Source organism: Neofelis nebulosa, chromosome 3 (assembly GCF_028018385.1).
Source record: "Neofelis nebulosa isolate mNeoNeb1 chromosome 3, mNeoNeb1.pri, whole genome shotgun sequence".
Taxonomy (NCBI): Eukaryota; Metazoa; Chordata; class Mammalia; order Carnivora; family Felidae; genus Neofelis; species Neofelis nebulosa.
Genome location: NC_080784.1, coordinates 140,637,471 through 140,663,896, shown reverse-complemented (window position 1 = coordinate 140,663,896; position 26,426 = coordinate 140,637,471). Strand labels below are relative to the sequence as shown.

The 26,426-nt window shown below is 40.3% G+C and overlaps 1 protein-coding gene across 4 annotated transcripts in view; it reads right to left on the bottom strand.

The window, feature by feature from the left end:
* Positions 1-26,225, bottom strand: part of PRKG2 (protein kinase cGMP-dependent 2) — a 103,917-nt gene extending 77,692 nt beyond the window's left edge. For 3 of the 4 annotated variants that reach the window (XM_058722128.1, XM_058722127.1, XM_058722129.1), the window contains exons 1-2: positions 26,111-26,222; positions 15,706-16,179 (exon numbers count right to left, since the gene is read on the bottom strand). In XM_058722128.1, the coding sequence (XP_058578111.1) occupies positions 15,706-16,166 (461 nt within the window). In that variant the 5' untranslated portion in view covers positions 16,167-16,179; positions 26,111-26,222. Of the gene's footprint in view, positions 1-15,705; positions 16,180-26,110 lie in introns of all 4 variants that reach the window. The other variant, XM_058722131.1, reaches the window with a different exon arrangement.
* Between the last annotated feature and the right edge of the window lie 201 nt (positions 26,226-26,426).

The following is a 26,426-nucleotide window of genomic DNA, read 5'->3' as shown; positions in this document are numbered from 1 at the left end:
AGAAGGAAATAAACAATGAAATGGAAGCAGAAAATAGTAAAACAGAAAAAAAAGTACAATAAAGAGAACCAACACATACAATTTATGTGTTTATAATTATTAATATTAACATATAATTTAACATATAAATAACATATAATTTAACATATAAACATATATATTAACATATAATTATCCATATCAAATATAAGAAGGGAGACATCCCTATAGATATTATAGATATGAAAAAAATGAATGGATAGTGTAACCAATTCTTGAAAATTTAGATGAAATGAAAAACTTCCAAGAAAAATGCAACAAACCATATCTGACACAAGAAGTAAAAATTAGCAATTACAAATTAAATAAAAGATAAAAATATCTCACAAAAGGAATTCTAGACCCAGATGACACTACCACTAAGTTTTCCAAACACTTAAGGAAAAATAACATTAATCTTATATAATCTTTTCCAGAAAATAAAAAAGCATAATTTTTCCCAACTTACTTTATAGTATGAGAATAGCCTGAGAACAAAACCCACATCACAAGAAAGAAAAATTAAAGGCTAATATCCCTAATGATGGTAAGTGCAAAGTCAGAAAACAAAACAAGTATATAAAGTAAGTATTCTAAATCACACTGAAAATTAACTGATGTAATTAACCACACAAAAAGAATAAAGGATTAAAAAACTGCAAAATATTATTGGATGCAGAAAAAGTATTTGATAAAATTAAACACCTATATATTATTTCTAAATTTTATTTTTTTAAGTTTTATTTAAGTAATCTTCACACCCCATGTGGGGCTCAAACTCATGACCCCAAGATTAAGTGTTAGATGCTCCTCTGACAGACAGCCAGGCCATCCGGTTTCTAAATTTAAAAAAAGCCCTTAGCAAATTAGGAATAGACTGGAATGGAATGTCCTTAATCTGAACATTATCTACAAAATTATAAAACATTATCTACAAAACAAAACAAAAAACAGAAATCATTATCTCACACCGTAAAATACTGAAAGTTTCCCTCCAGATATCAGAAATGGGCTGTTTCAATTTGACCCTGAACCAGAAGTCTGAGCAAATTTAATAAGGTGAGTGGGAAAAATAATCACAAAGAAAAAAAAGAAAAATATAAAAGATGTAAGCATAGGAAAAGAAATAAAATTGCCATTCCTTCTAAAGACACGTTGCATAAGTGAGAGATTCAAAACGATGTACAAGTAAACTATCAAAATTAACAAGTTATTTCAACAATCTCACTGGATACAAGCTCTCCAAACAATTCAATTATATTTCTATATCCCAGCATCAAATAATTAAAAATGAAAGTTTAAAAATTACATCATTTTAACAAGATAAAAAAATCAACTATACAGGGTTGCATGTAACAAAAGTGTGTGAGACCCCCACAGAGAAGTACAAAATATTGAGAGAAATGAAAAAGAAACAAATGGAAGCATATATCATAGATGTGGATGAGAAGACTCAATTTTTTAATGATATCAATTTTACTAAAATTGATCAAGGTCTATTAAATCCCAATTGACATTCTGAAAAAAAATTTATGAAAATTAACAAGTTGATTCTAAAATTCTTAGTCATAAAAGGCCGAAGAATAGCCATTACAACACTGAAGGACAACAACAAAGTTGGCAGACTTAAAGTAATGGGTACCAAGAATTATTATAAATCAAAATTATTAAGAGAATATACTCTTGGCACCAGAATGGACAATAAAGACCTTGGGAACAGAATTGAAAGTCAAAAAAAACCCAGCTACAGATACATAGATACTTAATTTATTTTTTTTTAATTTTTTTTCAATGTTTACTTATCTTTGAGAGGCAGAGAGACAGAGAACAAGCAGGGAGGGGCAGAGGGAGAGGGAGACACAGAATCTGAAGCAGGCTCCAGGCTCTGAGCTGTCAGCACAGAGCCCGATGTGGGGCTTGAACTCACAAGCCGTGAGATCATGACCCGAGCCAAAGTCGGATGCTTAACCGACTGAGCCACCCAGGTGCCCCCATAGATACCTAATTTAAGACAACAGTTATACTGCAGAGCTATGGGGAAAAACAGACATCAATGGAAAATATATACTTCTAAAAAGGGCTCACCCTTGTTTGTTTGTTTGTTTTTCCTTTACTTATTTTGAGAAAGAGAGAGAGCACAAGTAGGGGAGGGTCAGAAAGAGAGAAAGAATCCCACACAGGCTTAACACTGTCAGGCGGATGTGGGACTCAAATTCACGAACCATGAGATCATGACCTGAACCGAAATTGGATACTCAACCCACTGAGTCACCCAGACGCCCCTCCCTTGTTAATTATCAAGGAAAAGATAACCCAAACCATAGCAAGATACCACAACATACCCACCAGAATGGCTAAAATGAAAAAGACTGACAATGCTAAATGCCATTGAGGATGCAGAGTAATTTAATACTCATAGATTACTGGTGGGAGTATATATTTGTTCAACCACTTGGGAAAATTGTTTGACAATCTATATTAAATGTGAACTTAGACACCATGTACTACCCAGCAATTCCACTCCTAGATATATACCCATCATAAATCATATATATACATGACATAATGTGTATAGAGAGAGAGATACAGATATAGGTAAACATATACAGAGAGAGAGACATGCAAAAATGTTCATGGAAGTCACACTCAAGATTGCTAAATACCAAAATTAACCAAATGCCCAACAATAGTAGAATTGATAAACTGTGGTATAATTAATGAATTACGGCTACATAACATTAACATAAATGAATCTAGCTATGTAAACCAAACAAGCTAGATTCTGTAGAGTACATACTCTTTAAATCCATTAAAATACAATTCAAAAATAGGCAAAAAGTTACCTATAATAATACTAGTAGAGACAATGGCTGCCTTTGAGGTAGTTAATGGGTATAGAGTAGAAGGGAGAAAGAGGGGCTGTGGTGCTGGGAATGTTCTATTACCTGATCTGTTTGTTGGTTACCTGTGCTTGTTCACTTCATGATCTGTGTACTTCACTGAAAAGTTAATTTTAAAAAACAACAAAAAAAATTTAGGGTTTGTTTATTTACTTTTGAGAGAGACAGAGACAGCATGAGCAGGAGAGGGGCAGAGAGATAGAGGGAGAGAGAGAACGCCAATCAGCACAGAGCCCGAAGTGGGGCTCGAACCCATGAAACCATGAGATCATGACCTGAGCTGAAACCAAGAGTCAGACACTTAACCGACTGAGCTACCCAGGCACCCCTTAAAAAATAAAATATTAAAAAAATATATGGCTTTGGGGCGCCTGGGTGGCTCAGTCAGTTGGGCTTCCAACTTCAGCTCAGGTCATGAACTCACAGTTTGTGGGTTCGAGCCCCGCATCAGGCTTTGTGCTGACAGCTTAGAGCCTGGAGCCTGCTTTGGATTCTGTATGTGTGTCTCTCTCTCAGCCCCTCCCTCACTCGTGCTGTCTTTCTCTGTCTCAAAACTAAAACTAAAAATAAAACATTAAATATATAATCCTAGGTTCGAATCTCTGCTCTGCCACATCCTAGCTGTATAACCTTGGACAAGTCACTGAACCCTTCCAAATTTCCCACTTGTCCTCCATGAACAGAGCATGGTAATCAGATCTACTTTTTAGGAATATCATGCACACTAACTAAGATAAGCTGCCAATAAATACTTTAAAAATGGCAGCAGTAGAAGCTGGTAATGGCAGTACTCATGGCACGTTTATGGAGGGCAAGAGTGGAATGGGAAAGAAACCAGGGAGAAACAAAAAGGCTCAGTTCAGTTCAAAGTTCCTCCAGCAGGGCTGAATCTCCAGTTCGTGCACATTGGCAGCAGCATCGGTGATCTTTCCTGTAATCCTTTTACATCCCCCACTTTCATAACCGACATTCTTGGAAGCAATACATTTCTGTTCTCTAAGCTGCTTCGGGAAGTTTGACTTGTCAAAGTCCACCAACAGTTCTTGGTATATAGGGTGCTCCATCTTCTTTCTCTGGTCCTGAATATTAGAGGCCTCTGTTCCCACTGTTTGCTTTTGTTGGGTCATAGCACGTAACCCTGCAACCTTCTTTGCATAAGGCTCAGTGCAAAGCAGGGGCCAGTGGCCTCTGCCTTCTCTGTCATCTCTCAAGAATTTCTTGTGAGCATAGAAGCTGAGGCCATACAACCCATGTGGTGTTTCATAGCTTAATTACATATACAAATAGAAAGCATATTGTAAAGCATATTTATCAAGGGCACTAGATCTGAAGCTGTAATGCCAGGGTTTGATTCCTAATTCTGCCCCTCATGAACTGTAGAACCCTGGGCAAGTCATTTAATCTCCAGTTTTCTCAGCTGTAAAATGATAATAAACACAGTCCACAGGGCATAGGATTTCCATGACAGTTTAATGTGTTCACAATGTAAACCTCTAAGAACAGCGCCCTACACATAAAATATATTACCTAAGGGACAGCTATTACTCTTATAAGTCAGCAAGTTACCAGCAATATAAAAACCTTCGAGTCAAAACAGCCCTAAAAACTATACTGAATACTGCCTTTATTTAAGGGAGACCCTACACAATGTCGGTCAAACTATTGGCAGTCCTCCTGTTCGGCCTCCCCATGCTCAGAGCACCCTTGGCCCACTGAACTACTCGCAGGTCCCCAAATGGGCCAAGGCCCTTGTCTCCCTGCCAGCCATTCCTCCATTCAAATCCATCTCAAGATCCTCTTGTCCATGAAACTTTCCCCGATCTCACGAGGCATAGTACCTTCCATCCTTTCTTTGTACACCCACCTCTTAGAATATGAACCACACAAGACTGTAATACATTTTAGTTTCCCCAAAGAGACTGCAATCTCCGATGTTGTGACTATGCTTTCTTGAACATCCTCTTATTTATCTAAAACCTACAAGCGCACCTGGCAAACAGTAGGAACTCAACAAGATTAAGAAAGCTAAAGCACATTCCAATTCTTCCTCCTCGGGTGGCTCAGTCGGCTGAGCATCCGACTTTGGCTCAGGTCACGGTCTCAAGGTTCCTGAAGTTCAAGCCTTGCATTGGGCTCTATGCTGACGGTGCAGAGTCCGCTTCAGATTCTGTCTCCCTCTCTCTCTCTCTGCCCCTCCCCCGCTTGTGCACGCTCTCTCGCTCTCTCCTTCTCTCTCTCTCTCTCTCTCTCTCAAAAATAAATATACATTTAAAAAGTTTCTTTCTCCTAGTTTAAAAATTATGGGTACAGAGAAAAGGATGGAGACAAGAAATGTCAGTACCTTACCAAACAAGACACAGATAATAAGCATAGAAGCATCTCTTTAATTCCTTCTTCCAAATATCTTTTGAGTAATAAACCAACAAGAAAACAAAAATAAGTGCACAAGTTTATTATTTGAGAAACTAGCATGTGAAAGATGAGGTCATTCCATGTGTAATCAGAAAATGGGCATGACTCTCCGGTCAACTTTCTTACCCTATTGCCCATGTAATTAAATACGGTTGTAATCTAATCATGTTCACTGTTACTTCATGCTCACAACAAAGATTTCTCTCTCCCTTTCTTACGTGTGTGCAGATGATCCTATTCCCATGAGCATCAGAGAACAGAGGTTAATAACGAAATGTTAAAAACAACTAAAATTTACAAGGAAGTTAATCTGACACACTCAATGATATGCATAATCATCATTGTGCTGCATGGTAATTAGGTAGAAATGGTAAATAGTTCCCTTAAAAGTCTGTAATGAGTATTGCTCTTAAATCATCAAACTGAACATTTCAGGAGTCAGCTGCAGGGAGGCCTGTTCCTATAACAAATACTGGCTCCCAGTTGTCACTGCACATTACGACCGTCTGGGGAGATTTTACAAATCCTAATACCCAGGGCGCTAACCTCAAACCAATTTAATAGGACTCCCTGGTGGTTGAACCTCAAGCATCAGTATTTTTTACCACTCCCCAGGTGATCACAATGTGCACTTAAGGTTAAGAATTACAGCTGTAAACAAGAAGATGCAAGGGAGCTTGAAACTGTCTTTTCCCTGTATTCCCACTGCACTGGGAACACGACTCCATTGAAGGTTCATTGCGCAATCAATCATTTACTATCAAATAATTAACAATGATTGATTAATTAACAATAATCAATTAACGTTTGTCACAGGACTTTTCCATATCTTATTCTCTGCCGCAATATTACAAATAAATACAGAAATGAGAAAATCATTACTCCCCTGTCCCTTCTCCCAGGAAACCATACAGAACCTGAAACATGTCCTAGCCAGGCCACTGGGGCAATGCTGTCAAGTCAGCCCCAAGACTCTGGACTTTTGTTTTAATTGTGGCAAAATATACATTATATAAACTGTACCATTTTAACCATTTTTAAGGGCATAGTGCAGTGGCATTAAGTATATTCTCATTGTTTTGCAATTATCATCACCATTCATCTCCAGAACTTTTCTCATCTTCCAAAACTAAAACTCTGTACCCATGAGACAATAACTCCCATTCTCTGCTCTTCCCAGCCCCTGGCAACTTCCAACTCTACTTTATGTCTCTACAAATTTGATTACTCTAGGTACGCCATATAAGTGGATTAATACGATATTTGTCTTTTTGGGTCTGACTTACTCACTTTGCATAACGTCTTCAAGGTTCATTCATGTTGTAGCACAAAACAAGAAGGAATTTTGTTTATCCATTCATTCATCAGTGGACATTTGGGTTGTCTCCACATTTTGGCTGCTATAAATAGCTCACAACATGCTGCTAGGAACACACATGTACAAGGCTCTGGACTTTTTATACATAGCTTTACATACCCAGCATGGCCAACATTCTTAGCCAGAGAATCTCACACCAGGGAAACACAAGGGCCTAGTGTAGTATGCAGAATTCTAAGATGGCCCCATGATCTCCACCCCCTGGTGTCAAGCCTTGTATAATCCCCAACCTTGAGTGATATGGAACCAGTGATTTGCTCCTTGACAACATTATATGGCAACAGTGATGGGAGGGTCAGCCCATATGTGTAACATAAGATTTCATCTTAGTCAACTGTAAAGAGACTCTCCAACTTCCCCTGAAGAAGTATGCCATGCTGTGAATGGGCCTGGGGAAAAGAATATGGATAGGAACTCTGGGCAGCCACTAGGAGCTGAGAGAAGCCTCTGCTGACAGCCAGCAAGAAAATGGGGACCTCAGTCCTACAACCACAAGGAACTGAATTCTGCCAACAGTCATGTGAGCTTGGAGGAGGACTTCTTCCACTAGAAAGCTCTAGAAAGGGACATAGCCAGCTGACTCTTTGACTACAGTCTTGTGAAACCCTGAGAAGATGACCTAACTGCTGTGCCTAAATGCCTGACCCATGGAAACTCTGAGATACAAATATGTGTTGTTTTAAGCTGCCAGGTTTGTGGTAGGTTATCACACAGCAATAGAAAACTAATATACCTTGGTTTCCCTAGTTTCTATTACCTATTCACTTTTTACCCCCCTTTTCCTCATCCAGTCTAGAAAAAGGGAACTCAAAGCTACAGATCTTTCTTTCTTTCATTATTTCCCAGAGCTTGATCTATAAACCCCAAAAAGATGATAAAAACTGCTGCCTGAAATTTACCAATTAAAATTAATTTGACATGACAAACATCTACTCCTGGAAGGACTGAATGGAAATTGAGAGTTCTTGATCACTCACATTTTACTATGAATTATATACATAATATCCTCTGTCCATTCCTGGCTATAGGTCTCAAAACAAAACAAAATAAAAAACAAACAAACAAAAATCCTGTCAAACAAGACTGCACTAAAATGTCTATAACTACAAAATAATTCAAAGGAGAGTCAAGGAGGGGAGGAGACAAATAATTTTAAAATGAGATTTTAAGAAAAGGAAACGGTTTTAATCAAAAGATAAATACAAGAAATGTATCTTCACAGAGAAGGTACTTCCAAAAAAAGTCTAAAAACTGAAAAGCTTTATCCTGGGCTTCACATATTTTCCCTTTCCTGAGAATTCTATTGCAGTTCAAACCCTAGAAAAACAAGGTGACAGGAGCAGAGCTGCTCAGGCTTCCAGAAAGAAAAGGGAGGCTCCTCTGGAAGCTGCACTGCTCATTAGGAGGCAAAGGTCAATGGCAATGCTTCCCTCTGATCCAACAAGCCCCGAGGATAAAAAAAAAAAAAAATTCACTGTTTTCTTGACTCTACTATTTCTACTACACTCTTCCTGCGAATCTAGCAAGGAAATGGGTAGTGTGCAGAAAGGCATACAATGTCTGTAAGAAAAAAACCGAGTTAGGAGGCACTTTGAAGATGTAAATGAGGGGCTCTGGAGGCTACTGCTCAGGCTTTCAGGACAGTGGTTCAGGGCGAGCACTGCTAAATTCATCTGGAGGAACTTATTTGTAGCCAAGCAGACCCACAAACTACTACAAATATTGTATAAATTAATATTATAGCAAGCAAAATAAAATGAGTATAGGTTTCAGAGTGGCTCTAATTAAGTAGCAGATGTCCTGACAACGAGGTGAGGTTAAACAGCTTTACACTACTAATGGTGGCCATGGGCTAGTTACTTATGCCTGCTAAGCTGCAGGCAATGACACTTGGGTGGCAGGTTTACTGTGAAAATAAATGAGGTTAATTCTAACTTCAGTCATAGTGCAGTGTGCCTGGCTTGTGATGCCTACTTGAGATTGGTACTGGTGACCCCTGACTACTCTCATATTAAGAATGAAGGAAAATTTGGAGGGAACAAAATAAAAGTCTACATGAAGGGCACCTGGGTGGCTCAGTCGGTTAAGCATCCGGCTTCAGCTCAGGTCATGATCTCACGGTTCATGGGTTCAGGCCCTACGTCAGGCTCTGTGCTGATAGCTCAGAGCTGCTTCAGATTCTGTCTCCCTCTCTCTCTGCCCATTCCTTGCTCATGATCTCTATCTCAAAAATAAATAAACATTAAAAAAATTTATAAAAGTATACATGAAAGAAATGGGAGAGAGGAGACAGAAAGACATACAGAAAAGGGAAGCAAAAGAGGAAGAAAAACAAAATTCAAGAATGAGCTTCTCTGATTAAGAAATTCAATATTCAATAAATATTTGCTGAATTGAATGTGTTAACCTGAGGACTAAAGGAAATCTTGGACGTTACATAGCTGTGAGCCAAGGCTATTGGTCTTTGGGTGGTATAAGAACATCACAGTACCTGCTAGGACTCTCAGGCACGTAGACCACAAGGTGAGGGGTGGCTTGGAGTCAGCTGGGAACTTACACAAGCACTTGGACTCTTGACTGTTTGCAGCAATGAGTCCTTGAGTGCCCAGCGTGTTCCGAGGCTTAAGGAAACATTTTTCCTAACACCTGGCAACTGGCAGACTGACAGATTTGAGGATCAAGTGAGAAGGAACAAAGAGGGGCTATGAACCAAGCAGAAGATCATCACAGAAGCTGCGAGAGGGCCCGAGTGTGGGTGCGCAATGAGAAGGAGCCCAGGGCCTTTGGCTTAGACAGAAAGAAGGAAAGTCAGAGGCAGGAAGTGAGAGGGACTGGGGCCAGGACTCAGAAAGTCTGCCAAAACCTACTTAACTTCACCAAGATGTCCAGGCAACTGCCACCTAATTCTAGGCAGGTTCCTCAACTTGCCTGCACTCTTTACCTCTCCTTTTTTTTTTTTTTTAAACAGCACCACCCTCCCCCACTTCCCCTCCACACACACCCCCAAGGGCAGCCATTCACACTGCAGGCTGCACTTTCTGTTTGAGCTGTGCACACCGTGGTAGAGAACACACACTGGGCATCAGGTAGACACAGATTTAAAACCTGGTTCAAGGAACTACCAACACCAGGACCTTGAGCAAATTGTTGAATGACTCTGAACTTTCATTGCATCTTCTTTGACGCAATGGAAAAGCAACACTCACCTCATTAGGCAAGTGTCCTACCTCCATGAGATAACATTGAGAAAACAACAGACATCTAGCAGTTAACCAGTAACAGTTTTCCTACTTCATCCTTGAGTAGGTAGGTCTGATTGGGGTGTCTAAATGCACACCATTTCTGTAGAACAGAACCTCTGTTTTCAAACATTCTGACAACTTTCATCAGACACATCACCCCGCTGCCATCACCCACAGCTTCTTGTTATCAGATCACCCCACAACTGGACTTTTCTCTTCTTTCTTTCCTTACAAAGGGAGTTTCATTTTCTGCTTTTCAGAAGACTCAAGTTAAGGCAATAGTATTTATAAGCATATGCACAAATTTTTTAACGATCCAACTGATTATTAAAAGTCTGTACATATGTTCTTTAAAATATTTAATAATCTATTGATGTGAAATCTAGACATGGAACTTCTGAAAAAGCAGCATCTAAGTCGCTATTTCATGGAAGTAAAAAAAAGTTTCTTTCCCTCCCATAGGCAGCAAGATTTTCCTCTACTGCGAACTGAGAACAGGGCAGCACTTTCTGGAAGCATAATTTTCCGGGAGAAATAACAATAGCCAGAAGCAGTTTGTAATCATACAAAAAAAAAGCATTAGAAAAGCATCTATTTCTAATTATATATTTGAATTTTTACAAGGCTTCCCAACTAAAATGTAATTTTCATCTTGGAAAAGTGGTATAGAGGAGTCGTTAGAACAGACTTGAGACAGCAGATGTTCTGGTTTTGAATACTGGTTCTGATATTAAAAGCTGTGTAATCTTGGGCAAGTAATTAAACTTTGCATGTCCTAGTTTCCTCATGTATAGAACAGGGTGAAAATAATCATATCTATCGTGTAGGTTTGTTGTGAGAATTAAATAATCCAGTATTTGTGAAGCATTCAGAATGGTGCCCAGCACATAATTAGGGATATAAAAATGCTATTATTATTACTATTCTTAGTCATTCCATACAAACACTCCTGCCCAATAAAGGAGCTACATTTCTATACTGCACATTCAAATACTCAGCCTTGCTTTACAAAGGAAACACAAATAATAACAACCATACTCTTCCTCAATCCCTTGATGTAGATCTTATTTAAATGGATGACTCACTAGCATTTTCCACTTTTACCTATTCTGCTCCTGGGATGGGAGTGACAAATGAAACTAATTGTCCTTCCTAAAACTAGAGTCAACGTCTGAAGTCAGATGGCAAGTCTTTGTTTTATCTTTCCTTTTCAGGGAAGAACAATGGTTTCAAATGATAGTTTTTGCATTCTTAGCGAAAGGCAGTCATACTAGCAACTTGCCAGATGTCTCTGATTAATTTGCCTGTGTTCCACCAGACATTCAGCATGAGCTTGTAATTTTGCTCTGCCAATGCTGAAGTTTGCTAAACAATGTCTACATAAACAGAAAATTCAATTTCAGTGAAAGGTCTGACCTCTGAATACATGGTTGTCTTGGTACTCAAGGCAGGTCAGACATGGACAGAAATGCTATCTGAACTCTTCCTCACCCTCCTTTGCCAGTGACATTCAGTTCTCAGTCTTGAGAAGCACTGTACTCATTTGGGAACCCACTCATGCCCCCCATGGATACCACAGTCTATGCTATCAGGTGGATCAAGTCCATTCTCTGTATCCTCTTCACACAGGCCCGAGCTCTGAGGATCCAGCACTTGGTGAATTGATGCAATGGATAAGTTCGCTCAGCTATGCTTGGAAGAAGCCAGGAAGCACCATTGTTCTTCCCACCAAGCAGTGCGGCATATCAAAATAAATCAGGCTGGTACCTAAACTGGCCTGACTTGAGGCCTTTGATTTTTGTGGGGAGTTCTAAGTACTAGGATTGTAAATGAAAATAACTGGTTTCAAGGTCAAGAATCTTGGATTCTAATCTTAGTTCTGCCACTTACCATGGCATATTCGGCAACTCTCCTGCACCTGCTTCCCCCCTTCTCCAAGAAAAGGGGTAGCGTGAAACAATCTCTAAGGTTCTTCTAGCTCTAAATCCTCTGCTGTTTACCATAATAAATTTAAATCAGAGATCAGAGCATTTGACATACTGGAGTGCTCTGACTCATCATGATTTATGATACTTCAATAAAGCTGAGTACCTGCTATAGAAACAGTCTATGTGCCCACATAATTGCATGCTTCAGAAGCTCAAAAATGGTCAGTAGGTACAAAGCCAAGTCACTACAAAAGACTATGATATACTGTTGGTTCAGTGCAGTTTAAGAGTGACCCTATTGTGCCCACTTCAATCTGACAGGCACATTCTCATTTTCTGTGGCCTTGCCCTAAAACTGAACACAGGTCCTATGTTGTCTACATAGTTTTCCCAAACTTCTCTAGGTCATAATCCCCATCTCAGAAGATAGGAGTTCCAGTCAAAAACACATAATCTATTTCCAAAGAAGATATGCAAATGGCTAACAGACACAAGAAAAGATGCTCAACATCACTAATCATCAGAGAAATATGAATCAAAACCAAAATGAGATATCACCTCATACCAGTCAGAATGGCTATTATCAAAAAGACAAGAAATAACAAGAGTTAGTAAGCATGCAGAGAAAAGGGAACCCCCAGACACTGTTCTTGGGAATGTAAATCAGTGCAACCACTATGGAAAAAAGTACGGAGGTTCCTCAAACAATTAAAATAGAAATACCCTACAATCCAGTATTGCACTGCTGGGTATTTACCCAAAGGAAATGAAAACACTAATTTGAAAAGGTATGTACACCCTTATGTTTACTGTAGCATTATTTACAATAGCCAAGATTGGAAGAACCCAAGTGTCCATCAATAGATGAATGAATAAAGATGTGGGGTGTGTGTGTGTGTGTGTGTGTGTGCAGTGGAATATCAACCATAAAAAAGAATGAGATTTTGTCATTTGTGATAACATGGGTGGAAACTAGAGGGTATGGTACTAAGTAAAACAAGTCAACAGAAAGATAAATATCGTATAATTTCAGTTATATGTAGAACCTAAAATACAAAGCAGAACAAACAAACAAACTGAATAAGACCCACAAATACAAAGAACAAACTGGTAGTTAGTTGCCAGAAAGGAGGGGGCTGGGGGATGGGTGAAGGAGAGTGGGAAGTACAGGCTTCCAGTTATGGAATGTGTAAGTCACAGGAATGAAAGGTACAGCATAGGGAATACAGTCAATGGTATTGTAATAGCATCGTATGGTGACAGATGGCAGCTACACTTGCGGTGAGCACGGCATTACTTGTAGAACCTGAGGCACAAACCAATCAATGAAAAAGAGTGATTCCCAAATTCTAATTAATTTTTCAATTCAGAAGCACAAGGCTCTATGAAAGTATGTGTGGAATATGAGGGCAGGGATGATCTAGTCTGATCTCTTCAGGACTTAATCATTAAAAATCATTAGCCTATTTCTTCATCATGACCTCAACGTAGACTTGTACCCATCTGGCTTCCCTTTATGACGAGGGGAATCACTGCCAATGCTTATTCAAGAGCTCTAATATCTTCCCTCCCTTGTCCCTCTCACTAAGATAGGTGGTTGTACTTAACTACTGATTTTCTTTTCTAGAAATTGTACCTAACTACTGATTTTCTTTTCCTGGTTATAATGGAGCTAATAAAGAAACACAAAGGAACATGTTTATCTTGGATTGTTCAGTTACTTAACACTAGGATAATGGTGTTCTGTCTCAAGATGGGCAAGTCTTTGGAACAAAATAATTGAACATGATTTTTGCTCAAGAGAAACCTAGTAGAGTATGTAGGAAGAAGGTCAAAGCAGATGATTGACTATCAAATTCTTTCATGCTTCTCTCAGATATACAATCACATTCCTATCTGAAAGATTTTTGTGGATAAATAATATATTGTGCTTAAACAGAAATAGCAATATAATACAATATAATGCACAATGTGTAATATCATATACATTACTATATATGCTTATATCTGTTATATCAACAGAGAACACTAGATGATATCCAATTTCTGAAGCACAAGTTTGTAACATTTATAATTTCTGAAATCACACCATTAAAAATAAATGTTACTTTTGCAAAGGGAATAGATAAGACCTTTCTAAACCAACTAATAATAAAACTCGTGACTTACAACAAATTCTTCTGAACTCTAACATTAATCAGATTTCTTTCAGCCACAGAGTATTATGATTAATAATCCAGCATGACTTGTTTCCTTAGCAAATATTTATTGATCACTCACTATGTGACTGTCAACAAACTGATGAATTAAACCTCCCTTTGTAATTCTGTTGTCAAAATTAATCATTTATTTGTTTAAGTCGGATGTCTTACGTTGATTTATAGGACTCATGTTTATGAGTAAGTTAAAATTTGTTTTAAATTCACAAATATTGCATTTTCCGAGAGAAATTCAGGCTCAGCCAAGACATTATCAAGGCACAAGATTTAATTTTATCTAATAAATATTCATTCACTTAAAAATAATGCAGGGACGCCTGGGTGGCTCAGTTGGTTGAGTGTTCAACTTTGGCTCAGGTCGTGAACTCACTGATCATGAGTTTGAGCCCCTCATAGGGCTTTGTGCTGACAGTTCAGAGCCTGGAGCCTGCTTTGGATCCTGTGTCTCCTTCTCTCTCTGTTGCTTCCCGCTCTCTCACTCTCTCTCAAAAATAAATAAGGATTAAAAAAAATTAAAAAATAAAATAAAATAAAAATAATGTAGAAATGAGACCCTAACTTGGGATGTTTCTAGTTCATCTTTCCTGTTTAGGAAATTCAACCTTCAGTTAGAAAATGTACACATGCACGCACACTCATGCACACATACATGTGTGCACACACACGTGCAAGAATGCTATCATAAACTTTCATAAGTTCTTGTAAAAAATCTTTATTTTCAAACTTAATTCTAACTTTCCATTGTTCCCTCTCTCTGAAATGCCCTTTCCACCTCCTCTATGCTTTTTTCCCTCTTTCAGGTCCCAGATAAAAGTCACCTCCTCAGCCAGGCCTCCATGAGAGTCCCAATTCTGTCTGCAGAAAAACTGCAGTTGAGAAGGAAGAGTTAAATAAGAGATATTCAAGAACAGAAGTTGAAAAGAAAATTGGATAGTAATACTTTCCATTGATTTTCTCTCTCCCTAATCACAGACACCCGTACTATCCTGTTGTTTTCCATCATATCATGTATCCCAATTAATAATTACACAGCATCTCCTTGTTTTTGTGTATACTGTCTATCTCCCCCCGAGAAAGGCTCTGTGCCTATTACTCACTAATATACACTTAGCATCTAACACAGTGGCTGGCAGGTGGTAGTACTCAGCTTCACCTGTGAGACGAATGAATGGACTCCTCCTCCTTGGAGGATCCAACTTACTCCTTTTTCATGACGCTGGCTAAGTGCTAGCAAGCAGGTTTTGCTATACGTATTCATAGTTCACTGTGATTTGTGTACACCTTTAAATCCCCTCCTATAGACAGAGAGAAGGGGAGACTCCCAAAGACTACCTCTTCACTCCCCTAGGGTTTTCGAGATCATGGAAATGACTTTCGTAAACTCAGCTCCTCAGTTATACGCACCACAAACCAAAGTCTGGCTAACACGCAATTCCTGATTTAAAGAAAAGTTTTGCCTATCCAAACCAAACCAAGTTTAGAAGTCCCTCTATCCCCAAATCGGAAAGGGTTATTATCTCTTTTCCACTGAGGCGGCCTAAAAAATATCACCCTAGTCTTTCATAATCTTAAAGCTACTGGAGTCAAAAGGGTGTGGGAACTTCTTACCTGGAGTCCTTTCTGACCCTTGCTTTCTCAAAAGAAAATTCAGGGGGTTTATTGAGGTCATAGGTTCGGGTGGTGGGTTCAGCAGACACCCCTGCTTTTGCTCCCCTCCGGCTATGGAGGGAGACCAATCCCGAGGCCTTCCGGTGGACCTCAAGAGGCACTTTATCTGGAGAGGCCTGAAGTGGGCTTCCTCCCTGCATATGCACCACATCCTGAAGCTTGTTCAGCTGGATGCACTTGCTCTGGAGCTCCTCCGTGAGCTCAGCAATGGCCACGGTCTGCTTCGACAGCTGTTCCCGCAGCTCCTTCAAATGGTATTCCCGCTCCTGGATCTCAGCATCCTTCCTCCTCAGCTCCCTCTCCAGCTCTGTCACCTTGCTCCGCAGCGCATGGGTGGTGAGGTTCCCGGAGTGGCCATCTGGATGCTTAGAATGTTTGGGTTTCACTGAACCATTTCCCATTTTGCTCAAGGACCTGAGAGAGGGCAGAGAACCGGCAATTACATAGTGGAACTTCACCACCCCACAGCCCCCACCACTCCTCATTCCGATCTGGTTCATAAATAGAAACACAGCGGCCATCATTATTTGATAAGCAATAAATTCCCTTTGCTTCCGGAAGCAAAGCTATTGACTGATTTCCCTGATCTCTCCATGAGTTGGCCTTGGATTCATTCTTCCCTGTCCCTTTGATGGCACAGGTGTCACACCTAAGCATTTTGCACAAGTGGCCTGAGTTACCTGCTGTTCTCTCTGGTCGTTCTCCTTGGACAGCTGTCAAAAGCATCACAACAAGACTGCAATTTGGAAGTCAGCATGGCAAAGATGCAACACAAATGAGCAGCCACAGAAGCAGAGGCTTGGAAATGTCACCGCTCTGTCAGCGCTCTGTGCAGCTATAGCGAGAAACTACGCCCGAGTTAGAAAGCAGCACATCTGCACTCCTCCGGAGAAGGAGACCGAGTCGATACTGCTTTATTAACACTTTGCTCCCGCTCTATGGACCGAGTATGTTTTGCATTTCGGATAGGGCTCGCTGTTAAAAAGTGCTGGGTGGCAGTTACTAGAAAGTAAAACAGAGGCATGCGGATTCTTTGACTTCTTTTACTTTATATCCTAAAGCCAAGGTTGTCCAAAATATGATGAGGTATGAGCGCAGAGCTCATTCTTTTCCTATTAAGAATATGCTCAGTGAAGTCCCCAAAATGGTCACTAATCCAGCAAATCTCAGAATGTGATACACAAATCAGGATCATCAAGGTGATTTTAGTTGATTCAGAATGTTTTGTTGTTGTTGCTGTTTTTTAGTTCAAAGCTATGTGTTTATTTTAACATTCATTAGAAATATAAATAATTGCCCCCACAAAGTTGCGATTTCATTGAGATTATTGCTTAAGTGAAAGATAAACTAGGCATTTAGGTTTACTGAGTCAGTTCAATGAAAATTTCTTAAAAATCATCTACAGAGGGACGCCTGGGTGGCTCACTCAGTTAAGCATCCAACTTTGGCGCAGGTCATGATCTCACAGTTCGCAGGTTGGAGCCCAGAGTGGGGTTCTGTGCTGACAGCTCACAGCCTGGAGCCTGCTTCGGATTCTGTGTCTCCCTGTGTCTCTGCCCCTTCCCCCGCTCACACCCTGTCTCTCTCTCTCTCTCTCTGTCTCTCTCTCTGTCTCTCTCTCTGTCTCTCTCTCTCTCAAAAACAAATAAACACTTTAAAAGTTCTAAAAAAAATAAATAATAAAAATAAAAATCATCTGCAGATACTAAGCAGACCTGAGCAAGACCACAAAAGAGAACTTGAAACGGTGAGTTTGGAAAATACTGCTTTGATTAATTACCATAAGGTTTAAGTCTTTTTAGGCTACCTATTTAAACTTCATACTTGTGCATGTGCAATTTTTGACAGCCTTAACTCAAGAAGCATAATAACACTTGTAAACTAAGCTTAAATTACCTCTCATTATATAATATCCAAAGAGCTAGACGAAACTTTGTAGTTATATAAGCCACACATTCTTGCCCCTCTCTCCCTCCAAATTTCAAACTCAAGGAGAAATGAAATGCTTAGACTGATATTGCTAGCTCTCCCAGAATAGTCGTGATCTCTAAAACAATAAAGGCATACATGGAAAGATGTAAGACAGCCTCTAAGCCTCAAACAGATGCAACCAAGTAGCCAATGCATATCACCTAAGATGGATGGTACAAACAGAAAATAAATGTACTTGTAAAAGTAATCTTGCAATACCCAGATAGTCCTCATAGAATTCAGGTTCCAAGTAGTCATTAATAAACATTAGCCTCCAGAGAATTGCCTTACTATGTAGCAGAGATGTGGCAGGTTTAATCTCTAAGTTTCTCTTGACTTGGCAGCATTTATTATTCTTATATATTAAGAATATATAAAAAGGTTGAGGAGACTAGAATTCATAGTCGTGGCCCTGGACACCCCTGTATCCCAAATAAGCAATTCAGAAGATGTTAGATTGGGACCTAGGAATGAACTTGAATGAGATTCTGAATGACAGGCATGAGATGGGTGCCCCCAGAGGTTTCTTAAATTAATGTGTGCACAAGTTTTTAACACGCAGCAGTGAGCATCTTCCAGACATGCTTTTTGGGTCCATGGACAAGCATTCCTAACCACGGCAGGATGGAAGGAAGGGAATGGTCAGAGGAAAAGGAGCTGCTTTATAAAGAAAAATGAGCATAAAAACCTTCAAATGTAATATTAAACTAAATATTTTTTTTAAATTTTTTCAATGTTTATTTATTTTTGAGAGAGAAAGAGAAAGCGTGTGAGCTTGTGGAGGAGGGGGTCAGAGCTGTCAGCACAGAGCCCCAAGTTGGGCTTATACCCATGAACCATGAGATCATGACTTGAGCCGAAGTCGGACACTTAACTGACTAAATCACCCAGGCTCCCCAAACTAACTCAGTCTTTATTCATAGAACAATTGTTTGCTAAAACCTAACTGTCATGTATTATATCAGGGGCATAACTCCATGAATTTGTAATAAATTTGACAGAGAAAACATGGCTAGCATTCTAAACATGAAAAGGCTTTAGAAACATTTTTGCTGTATGTATGGTGTTCAAAATATTCTGTCCTGATCCAATAATTTTACAAACCTGAAACACAATTAGGTAGGTGTTAAATTCTCCCCAAACACTAACCATTCTCTGGTTTTCATGAAGACAGTTTAGAAGCTGTGTAAATCTTTCAAGCTATTTAGAATTCCAAAGAGGGGTGAAACGAGAGTACCTAGCTCATCTTTCAAGTAACTAATTTAAGATATATAAGTAAGTTCCCGAATGGCTCAATACTAAGTCTGATTTCTTACTTAGTTCACTCATTTAAATGTTCTTGTCCCTCAAGCCAAGACAAGTGTTTGGTTTCACAAAACCTAATTAGATTCATTCTGTTTCCTATATTCGTCACTAAGATAGGTAATCTATTTCTCAAAAATGTATTGCTAGCCACAAGGAGAATGTATGGCTGGCAACAGAAGCTGTTTCTCCATCGATCCAGAAACTGTGGGTTAATAGAGTCATTCTTAGAATCAGGGGGCAAGACATGATGTAAAAGGAAATGAGCCTGGAGATGAAGATCAGAATTTAACCTAAGTAATGGAGTCAAGCCAGCCGGGGTAGGAAAACAATCTGCCCTTTCCCGGGTGCGCAGCCTTCTACAAACGCCTTAGAATCCTAGATTGGTTTTCCAATCTAGAAAGTCATACCCAGCTCATAGGATTATTATGAAGATTACGTTTGTTAGGAATCCTGTACAATATTTGGCACACAGCAGGCACCGGGGAGCTCTCACAGTGTGTGGCTGGAGACAAGGCACCGAGTGTCTTGGTGCAAGGAAACTTCCAGAAGAAATTGTTGCTGGATGGGACAAAGTCTAGCATGCTGCATGCCTTCCAGACAAGAAGTCTTTAAAGATGCCAGTTACTCCCTGGGGTTAGGGGAACCTAAACTCGGCCTGGTTTATCTCTTCCATGAAGAAAAGAAGTCATTCTGGAATATCTTAGGGAAATCTACCCTGATAAGGGAAACTCCACCAAAACATGGAGACCAGAAAGCATCACAAATGACCCAGCCCAGGTTACAGGACTGCAAGGACTCTTCAAGCTTCATAATTCCCTCCTGCTGTCCCTACCTGTTTTCACATATTGCAGTGTAATCCTGAAACCAAAGGGGCCTGCCTAACTGTTTTTGAAGACAATAAAAAAACATGACTCACTGTGAATGCAGTATTCTTCTGTACCCAGAAACAGGCAAGAGGAATAGAATGCATTGTGGCATTTGGCAGGAAGAGAGGAAAACTACATAAATTTTTTAATTATTATTACGTTAATGTGATAACTACTTCGGAAATGTCATTACGAGAAGTAACTAGAAAAGACACAGGAAAAGCAAAACCCTGAAGGCTCTTGCAGGTGGATTAACACCTGACAGCCAGCGTGGGAGGAATTAGGTTTTGTTGTCTGTTTTTCCTCCAGCTCTACAGTAGTTTGAAACCAAAATCTTGGCTCTGATCTAGATAATATCTATTTCTCTCTCTCCCCCATCTGGAGTCTGATATAAATACATATATCTGTAAATATGGGAGATGGTATAGTGCTGGCTAAAGTTACACAGCCAGAGTCTCAATCCGAGCATTTTCACTTAGCATATATATGCCCTTGGGCATGGCGTGGGGCTCGAGTGTCAATAATAGAAGAGATAGACACATAGAGCTACAGGCAGATACAATGACTATACATATCATTTAGAGTTATTAGAGGGTCAAATGAGATAAACCATATTAAACATTGCTATTATTACTTGCTAACATTACCCAACAAAATAACTCATCTTAGTAGAAAAACTTATTGATCAAAGAGTACGTACTAAATAAACACAATATTATAGGAGAACAAAGTCAGCGGTGATACCTCCAGACTTTAAGACTTACTATTAAGAAAGAAAGAAAGAAAGAAAGAAAGAAAGAAAGAAAGAAAGAAAGAAAGAAAGAAAGAACAGACGTACTATAAAGCTTGCAGTAATCAAGACAGTGTGATATCAGTTAAAGAATAGACAAATAGGTTAATGGTACATACTAGAGCTCAGAAATAGACTCGGACAAATATAGTTAACTGACCTTTGACAAAGAACAAAAGTAGTTCAATGGGAAAAGGATGGTTTTTTAACAAATAGGATAACCACCATACTCGTGTGCACACATTAATCTAGACAAGGACCTTACATCTTTCACAAAAATTATCCTCAAATATTTCAAAGACCTAAATGTAAAACACAAAACCATAAAACTGCTAGTAGACAATATAGGCAAAACTCTAAGTGGGCTTGGTGATGACTTTTTAGATAAAACACCAAAAGCACAATCCATGAAAGGAAAAAAAAAAATTATAAGGTGAACTTCATTAGCATTTAAAACATCTGCTCTGCAAAGACACTGTTGAGAGGACGCAATGACAAGCCACAGACTGGGAGGAAGCATTTGCAGAGCACATATCTAATAAAGGACTAGGATCCAAAATATACAAAGAACTCTTAGCACTCAACAATAAGAAAGCAAACAATCTAGTTGAAAAACGGGCAAAAATATACACAGATACCTCACCTCAGAAGATACACACGTGGAAAGTAAGCATATGAAAAGGTGCTCAACATTATATGTCATGAGAGAATCTCAAATTAAACCAACAGTAAGATGCCACTACACACTTATCAGGATGACCAAAATCCAAGCCCTGACAACACCAAATTCTGGGGATAACATGGAGCAGCAAGGATTCTCATTCATTGCTAATAAGAATGTGAAATCATAGTCACTTTAGAAGGCAGTTTGGGAGTTTCTTACAAAGCTAAATAATCAGATAACCCAGCAATCATGCTCCTTGGTGTTAATTTGACTGATATGAAAATGTATGTCCACACCAAAACCTGCACAAAGATATTTATAGTAACTTTATCCATAACTGTCACAACCTGGAAGCAATCAAAATGTCCTTCAATGAACAGACGGAAGGTATATCTAGATATACTGAACCATGGTATATCTAGACAATGGAATATTATTCAGGGCTGAAAAGTAGTAAGTATTAAGCCATGGAAAGACATGAAGGAACTTTAAAAACATATTACTCAATGAAATGAGTCAATCTGAAAAATCTACATACTGCATGATTTCAACTATATGACATTCTGGAAAAGACAAAACTTAGAGACAGTAAAAAGATCAGTGATTGCAGGGACTTGGCGAGAGAGAGGGAGGAATGAATACGCGGAGTATGGGGGAATCTTAGGGTAGTGAAACTACTCTGTGTGATGCTGTAATGGTGGATACATGTCTTATACATTTGTCCAACCCCACTGAAGGTACAACACAAAGAATGAACCCTTTTGCAGCCTAGGTACTTTAGTTAATAATCACGTATCAATTCTGGTTCATCAATTATAATAAATGTACTACATTGATACAAGATGTTAAGAATAGAGAATGGGGGGGGGCAGGGGAATATATGCAAACTGTACTTTTCACCTAATTTTTCTATAAACCTAAAACTGCTCTAAAAACTAAAGTCTATTAATTAAAAAAAAAAGAACATGTATTAAGGAGTGAATGCAAAAAGGCTGACGGCATACCCAGGAAATAGCTGAAATGCATGACAGGAGAAAGAGAGGCATGAGAAATGAAAAGTCCGATGCAGGAATAAGATGCAGAAGAACTTCATATACCATGCGATGATATCTGGATTTTAGTGGAGGTCAAGTGTTTTTCAAGTTATGTGGTCAGATGTGCCCTTGAGAAAAATAAAATAATTTTCTTGGCTATAAATATAGAATGGAGTGAAAAGAGCATAGAGGAAGAGAAACAGTGAGAGGTTATTGCACCAACCCAAGTAAAAGGTGCTCAGGACAGGATAAGGCCATAGCCCCAACCCTATTCTAGTGTCTTGAACTTCTTGAACTCAAGATAAAAATGGATCATCTCCATGGTAGCCAGAAGAGAAAAACATGATCATCGGGGATTTGGTAAAAGTTGTGGCTATAGGTAACGCTGCAATTTGCTTCTCTTTAATAAATCATGAAACACAGAATAGATTCTTTTCCAAGAAAAGGGTACTTTACCCTGAAATCAGAGGAGTGAATTACACAGTCTTCTAAGTCTATATGATAGTCTTCTAAGTCTATATGAAACTGATGCATTTGGTGTTATCCTTAACTTTGTTTCAACAAAGTTCTTTTAGAAAATAATTAACCATCACTAAATATGTAAATCCCTGCTTCTTCTCCCTGAAGGAAAGCACACAGAGCTGCCCTTGTGAGAACAGCTCAATTCTATCAATGCCACAATTAAAAGCATCTGCCCATCTGACCTTGTAACTGATGACCTGGGGCTCAGTTTTTAATCTACTGATATTTTTCTCTATCCACAACATATTAGTTTGGAGAGTAATCTTCCCTTGTCGGGCAGTCATATGAGCTACAGTTTCAGCTACTCCTGAGGTTGATTCTCTTCGAAGTGCCTCTCCACCCAACAGAATATTCATAGTGAATTTTACAAATGCCACATACCCTATATGTTCACTGCCAAATGTGGTGGCGTTCCATTCAGCTATTTTGGGGTGCTGGAGTATCATATAGACAGGCCAAGACAGAGAAATGTAATTCTATACGGGTAGGTCAAGAGATTATAACTGATGGAATTTGAGTGGTGATAAGAAGAAAGAGAACAAAGATTTGGAAATTTCCATTGTGGCAACTGGGTAAGAGGTGATGTCATTAACCAAAATGAGGAGCATCTTGGAGGCCTAAGACAGTGAGTTTAACTTTGGACACACTCAGCTTTTTTTTTTTTTTTAATTTTTTTTTAACGTTTATTATTTTTGAGACAGAGAGAGACAGAGCATGAATGGGGGAGGGTCAGAGAGAGGGAGACACAGAATCCAAAACAGGCTCCAGGCTCTGAGCTGTCAGCACAGAGCCCGACGCGGAGCTTGAACTCACGGACCGTGAGATCATGACCTGAGCTGAAGTCGGCTGCTTAAACGACTGAGCCACCCAGGCGCCCCTGGACACACTCAGTTTGAAGGACCCATGGAAACTTTGGTGTGGAGGAGTTCGGTAGACAGTAAGATATGAGGGACTAGAAACCCAGAAGGGGGGAGCTGAAAATATGTAGCAATCTTTGATACCTAAGTAGAGGCTGAAGCTGAAGTAGTGGATGAAAGGGCCCAGGAGACTGGCCATGAGGAGAGAAAGAGTGTCTAGGCCTATATGACATTTGAAAGAAAAACTAGAGATATGCTAAGAAGAAGCTATTGTTTTGGCAAAAGTGGAAAAGGGTATGAGTGGATTCACGGTAAAATATGGCAAAGGTGGGAGGAATCCTTCGGGGGTTGAATCCCTCAATGTGGTGATTAAATGGGTGCACACAGAGGAAGGTTAAAAAAAATAATAATTCCAATATTTTGATCTTAGAAGGCTTGGAGGAAGGCAGTAATATTAACTCATTCATTCATTCATTCAAAACTTTGACACTGTCTTAATTCAGAGGAATGAGTGCACTTTATGAGACAGTAATCAGGCTGAATTTATATATGTTGAGTGCAAGGTGCCTGAATGTCATCAAGGTAGAAATGTGTAGCAGATAGTAGCAAAAAAAAAGAGCTCAAGGCAAGAGACTGCTTTACAGAGGTGAGAGGTTGAAGTCCCATTAGCAGATGAGATCACTAAGGGAGAAAAGAAAGGAACGCCTCTGTTATTATATAAATACATCTAGAAAATACCTGTGGATATTATTTATAGAAGTGCAGGAGAAGCAAATAACAAAGACAGGGAAGGAATGCTAGTACAAGTAAGATATCGAGGAGAAGTATCACGGAGGCCATGAAGATAAGGTTTTCAAGAGGTAAGCAGGCTGTGGTTCACATCCCACAGATACATCAAAACAAATTATACCAGAGGGAAAAGCACTGAATTTAGCCTTTCACACAAGAGTTGGGATAGAAAGCCAATGACAAAGGAGCTGACAAGAGCTAATGTTAAGAGTAGGGATTTCAAGATGGTATCTTGGTTCATGAAATGGATTTTTAGAACAGTGGAAACTTGAGAGTCTTTGTAAGCCTGGAATAATGAAGCAGTGAAGATAGAGTAGGTGAAAACATAGAAGAGGAAATAATTGATAGGAAAACGGCCCAGAGGAAGCAAGACACTATGAGATCAAAAGATTTGGGCAACATCCAAGCAACATACGCCTTCACTGTGTGGTGAATTAGCCTCACTTGTAAGAATTCTGTAAGGATTCCAGAGGACTGGAGTTAACGATTTCACACGGAAGAGAGAGATCTCTGCGTACCATCGTTTTGTATATTTTATTCTCAGTTACACATTTCAGTAGGGAGGATGGCCTCTAATTCTCCAAAGAGATTCTCCACCGTATTAGTTCATACTCTCCCGTGTCACACTAAACAGGACTGCTGGCAACAGATACTGTATTCTATGTGGGATGATCACCTTGTCCGGTAGTTAAATAGAAACTTGCAAAGAAACGAGACAATAATTTGTAAGGAACTGGGGGGGGGGGGGGGGGGGGCGGGGGGGGGGGGACGCTCTATGCTGCTCACTTCCTTTATAATAAAAAAGCCCCTAGGAACTTTGAGAACAAGGTGAAGATCAGGACACCAAGGCTCCTATCAGACCTTTCTACTTGTTAATTCTGCCCGAGTTGTTTCTTTCCAGTCTCATCTCTGGCCTCAACTGCCATGCGTTCGCACCCTAGTTCTTCAACTTGAACCCACTGCTTTCTCTCTCATCCCCTAAGTGGCTGGTTTATTGTTTTCTGTTTGTCTGCTCTTGTTTTTTCATCACTGGGAAATACAGAGCAAGCGATGTGAAAGCGCCTCACGGTGCTGGGAGTGCCACAGAACACCCACACAAGTTTACAAGGACTCATAAAGTCCTTGCCCGGTACTTGTCTCCTAGCAGCTACCCAGGGCTAGGCGACGCTTGGAGCGCACGCCCGGACAGCAGCGCCTAGCCCCCCGCCCGGAGCGACAGTCTCCACCGCCGTTCTGCTCGGAGCTCAAGGCTTGACAACCCTGAGGAATCCCCACTGGGGCTGAGCTCTCCCCTGCCGCCCCCAGCCAAGCTTCTTAAAATTAAGTAGCCTTCCCTCGCCTCCGGGAGCTCACGGAAGGCTGCCACACCAAGCAAACGCAACGCGTGCACACGTCCACACACAAACAGCACATGCACGAGACCGGCGGGGTGTGGAACGGAAGCGCACAGCTCGCAGTGCACGCACGGCAGGCACACGCGCGCGACCCGACCCCGTCCCCCGCCTGCGCTGCCCCGGGCGCCCAAACCTTCCGCCCGCGAACCTCACCAGACAGCCGGGTAACTTTCCAGGTGCGCAGCTTATCACCTTGGCGCCGCCGCCCCTGCGTCTCCGCGTCGTCTCCCGCACCTCCCTCCCCAGCCGCCTGCGGCGCTGGGCAGCTCAGCGAGCCCGGGCCGTGCGCAGGGCGCGCGGCGCGGGCCCAGGGCCGCCTCTGCCGCCGCTCGGGCTACGTGGGATCCGCGGGCGCGGGCGAGCGCGCTGCGGGCAGGAGCTGCGGCGGTTTGGTTGCTGCCTCCTGCCTCCTCCGCGGGGGCCGGTGCAGAGCAGACGCGCAAGGAGGGAGGGAGGGAAGGAGGGAGGA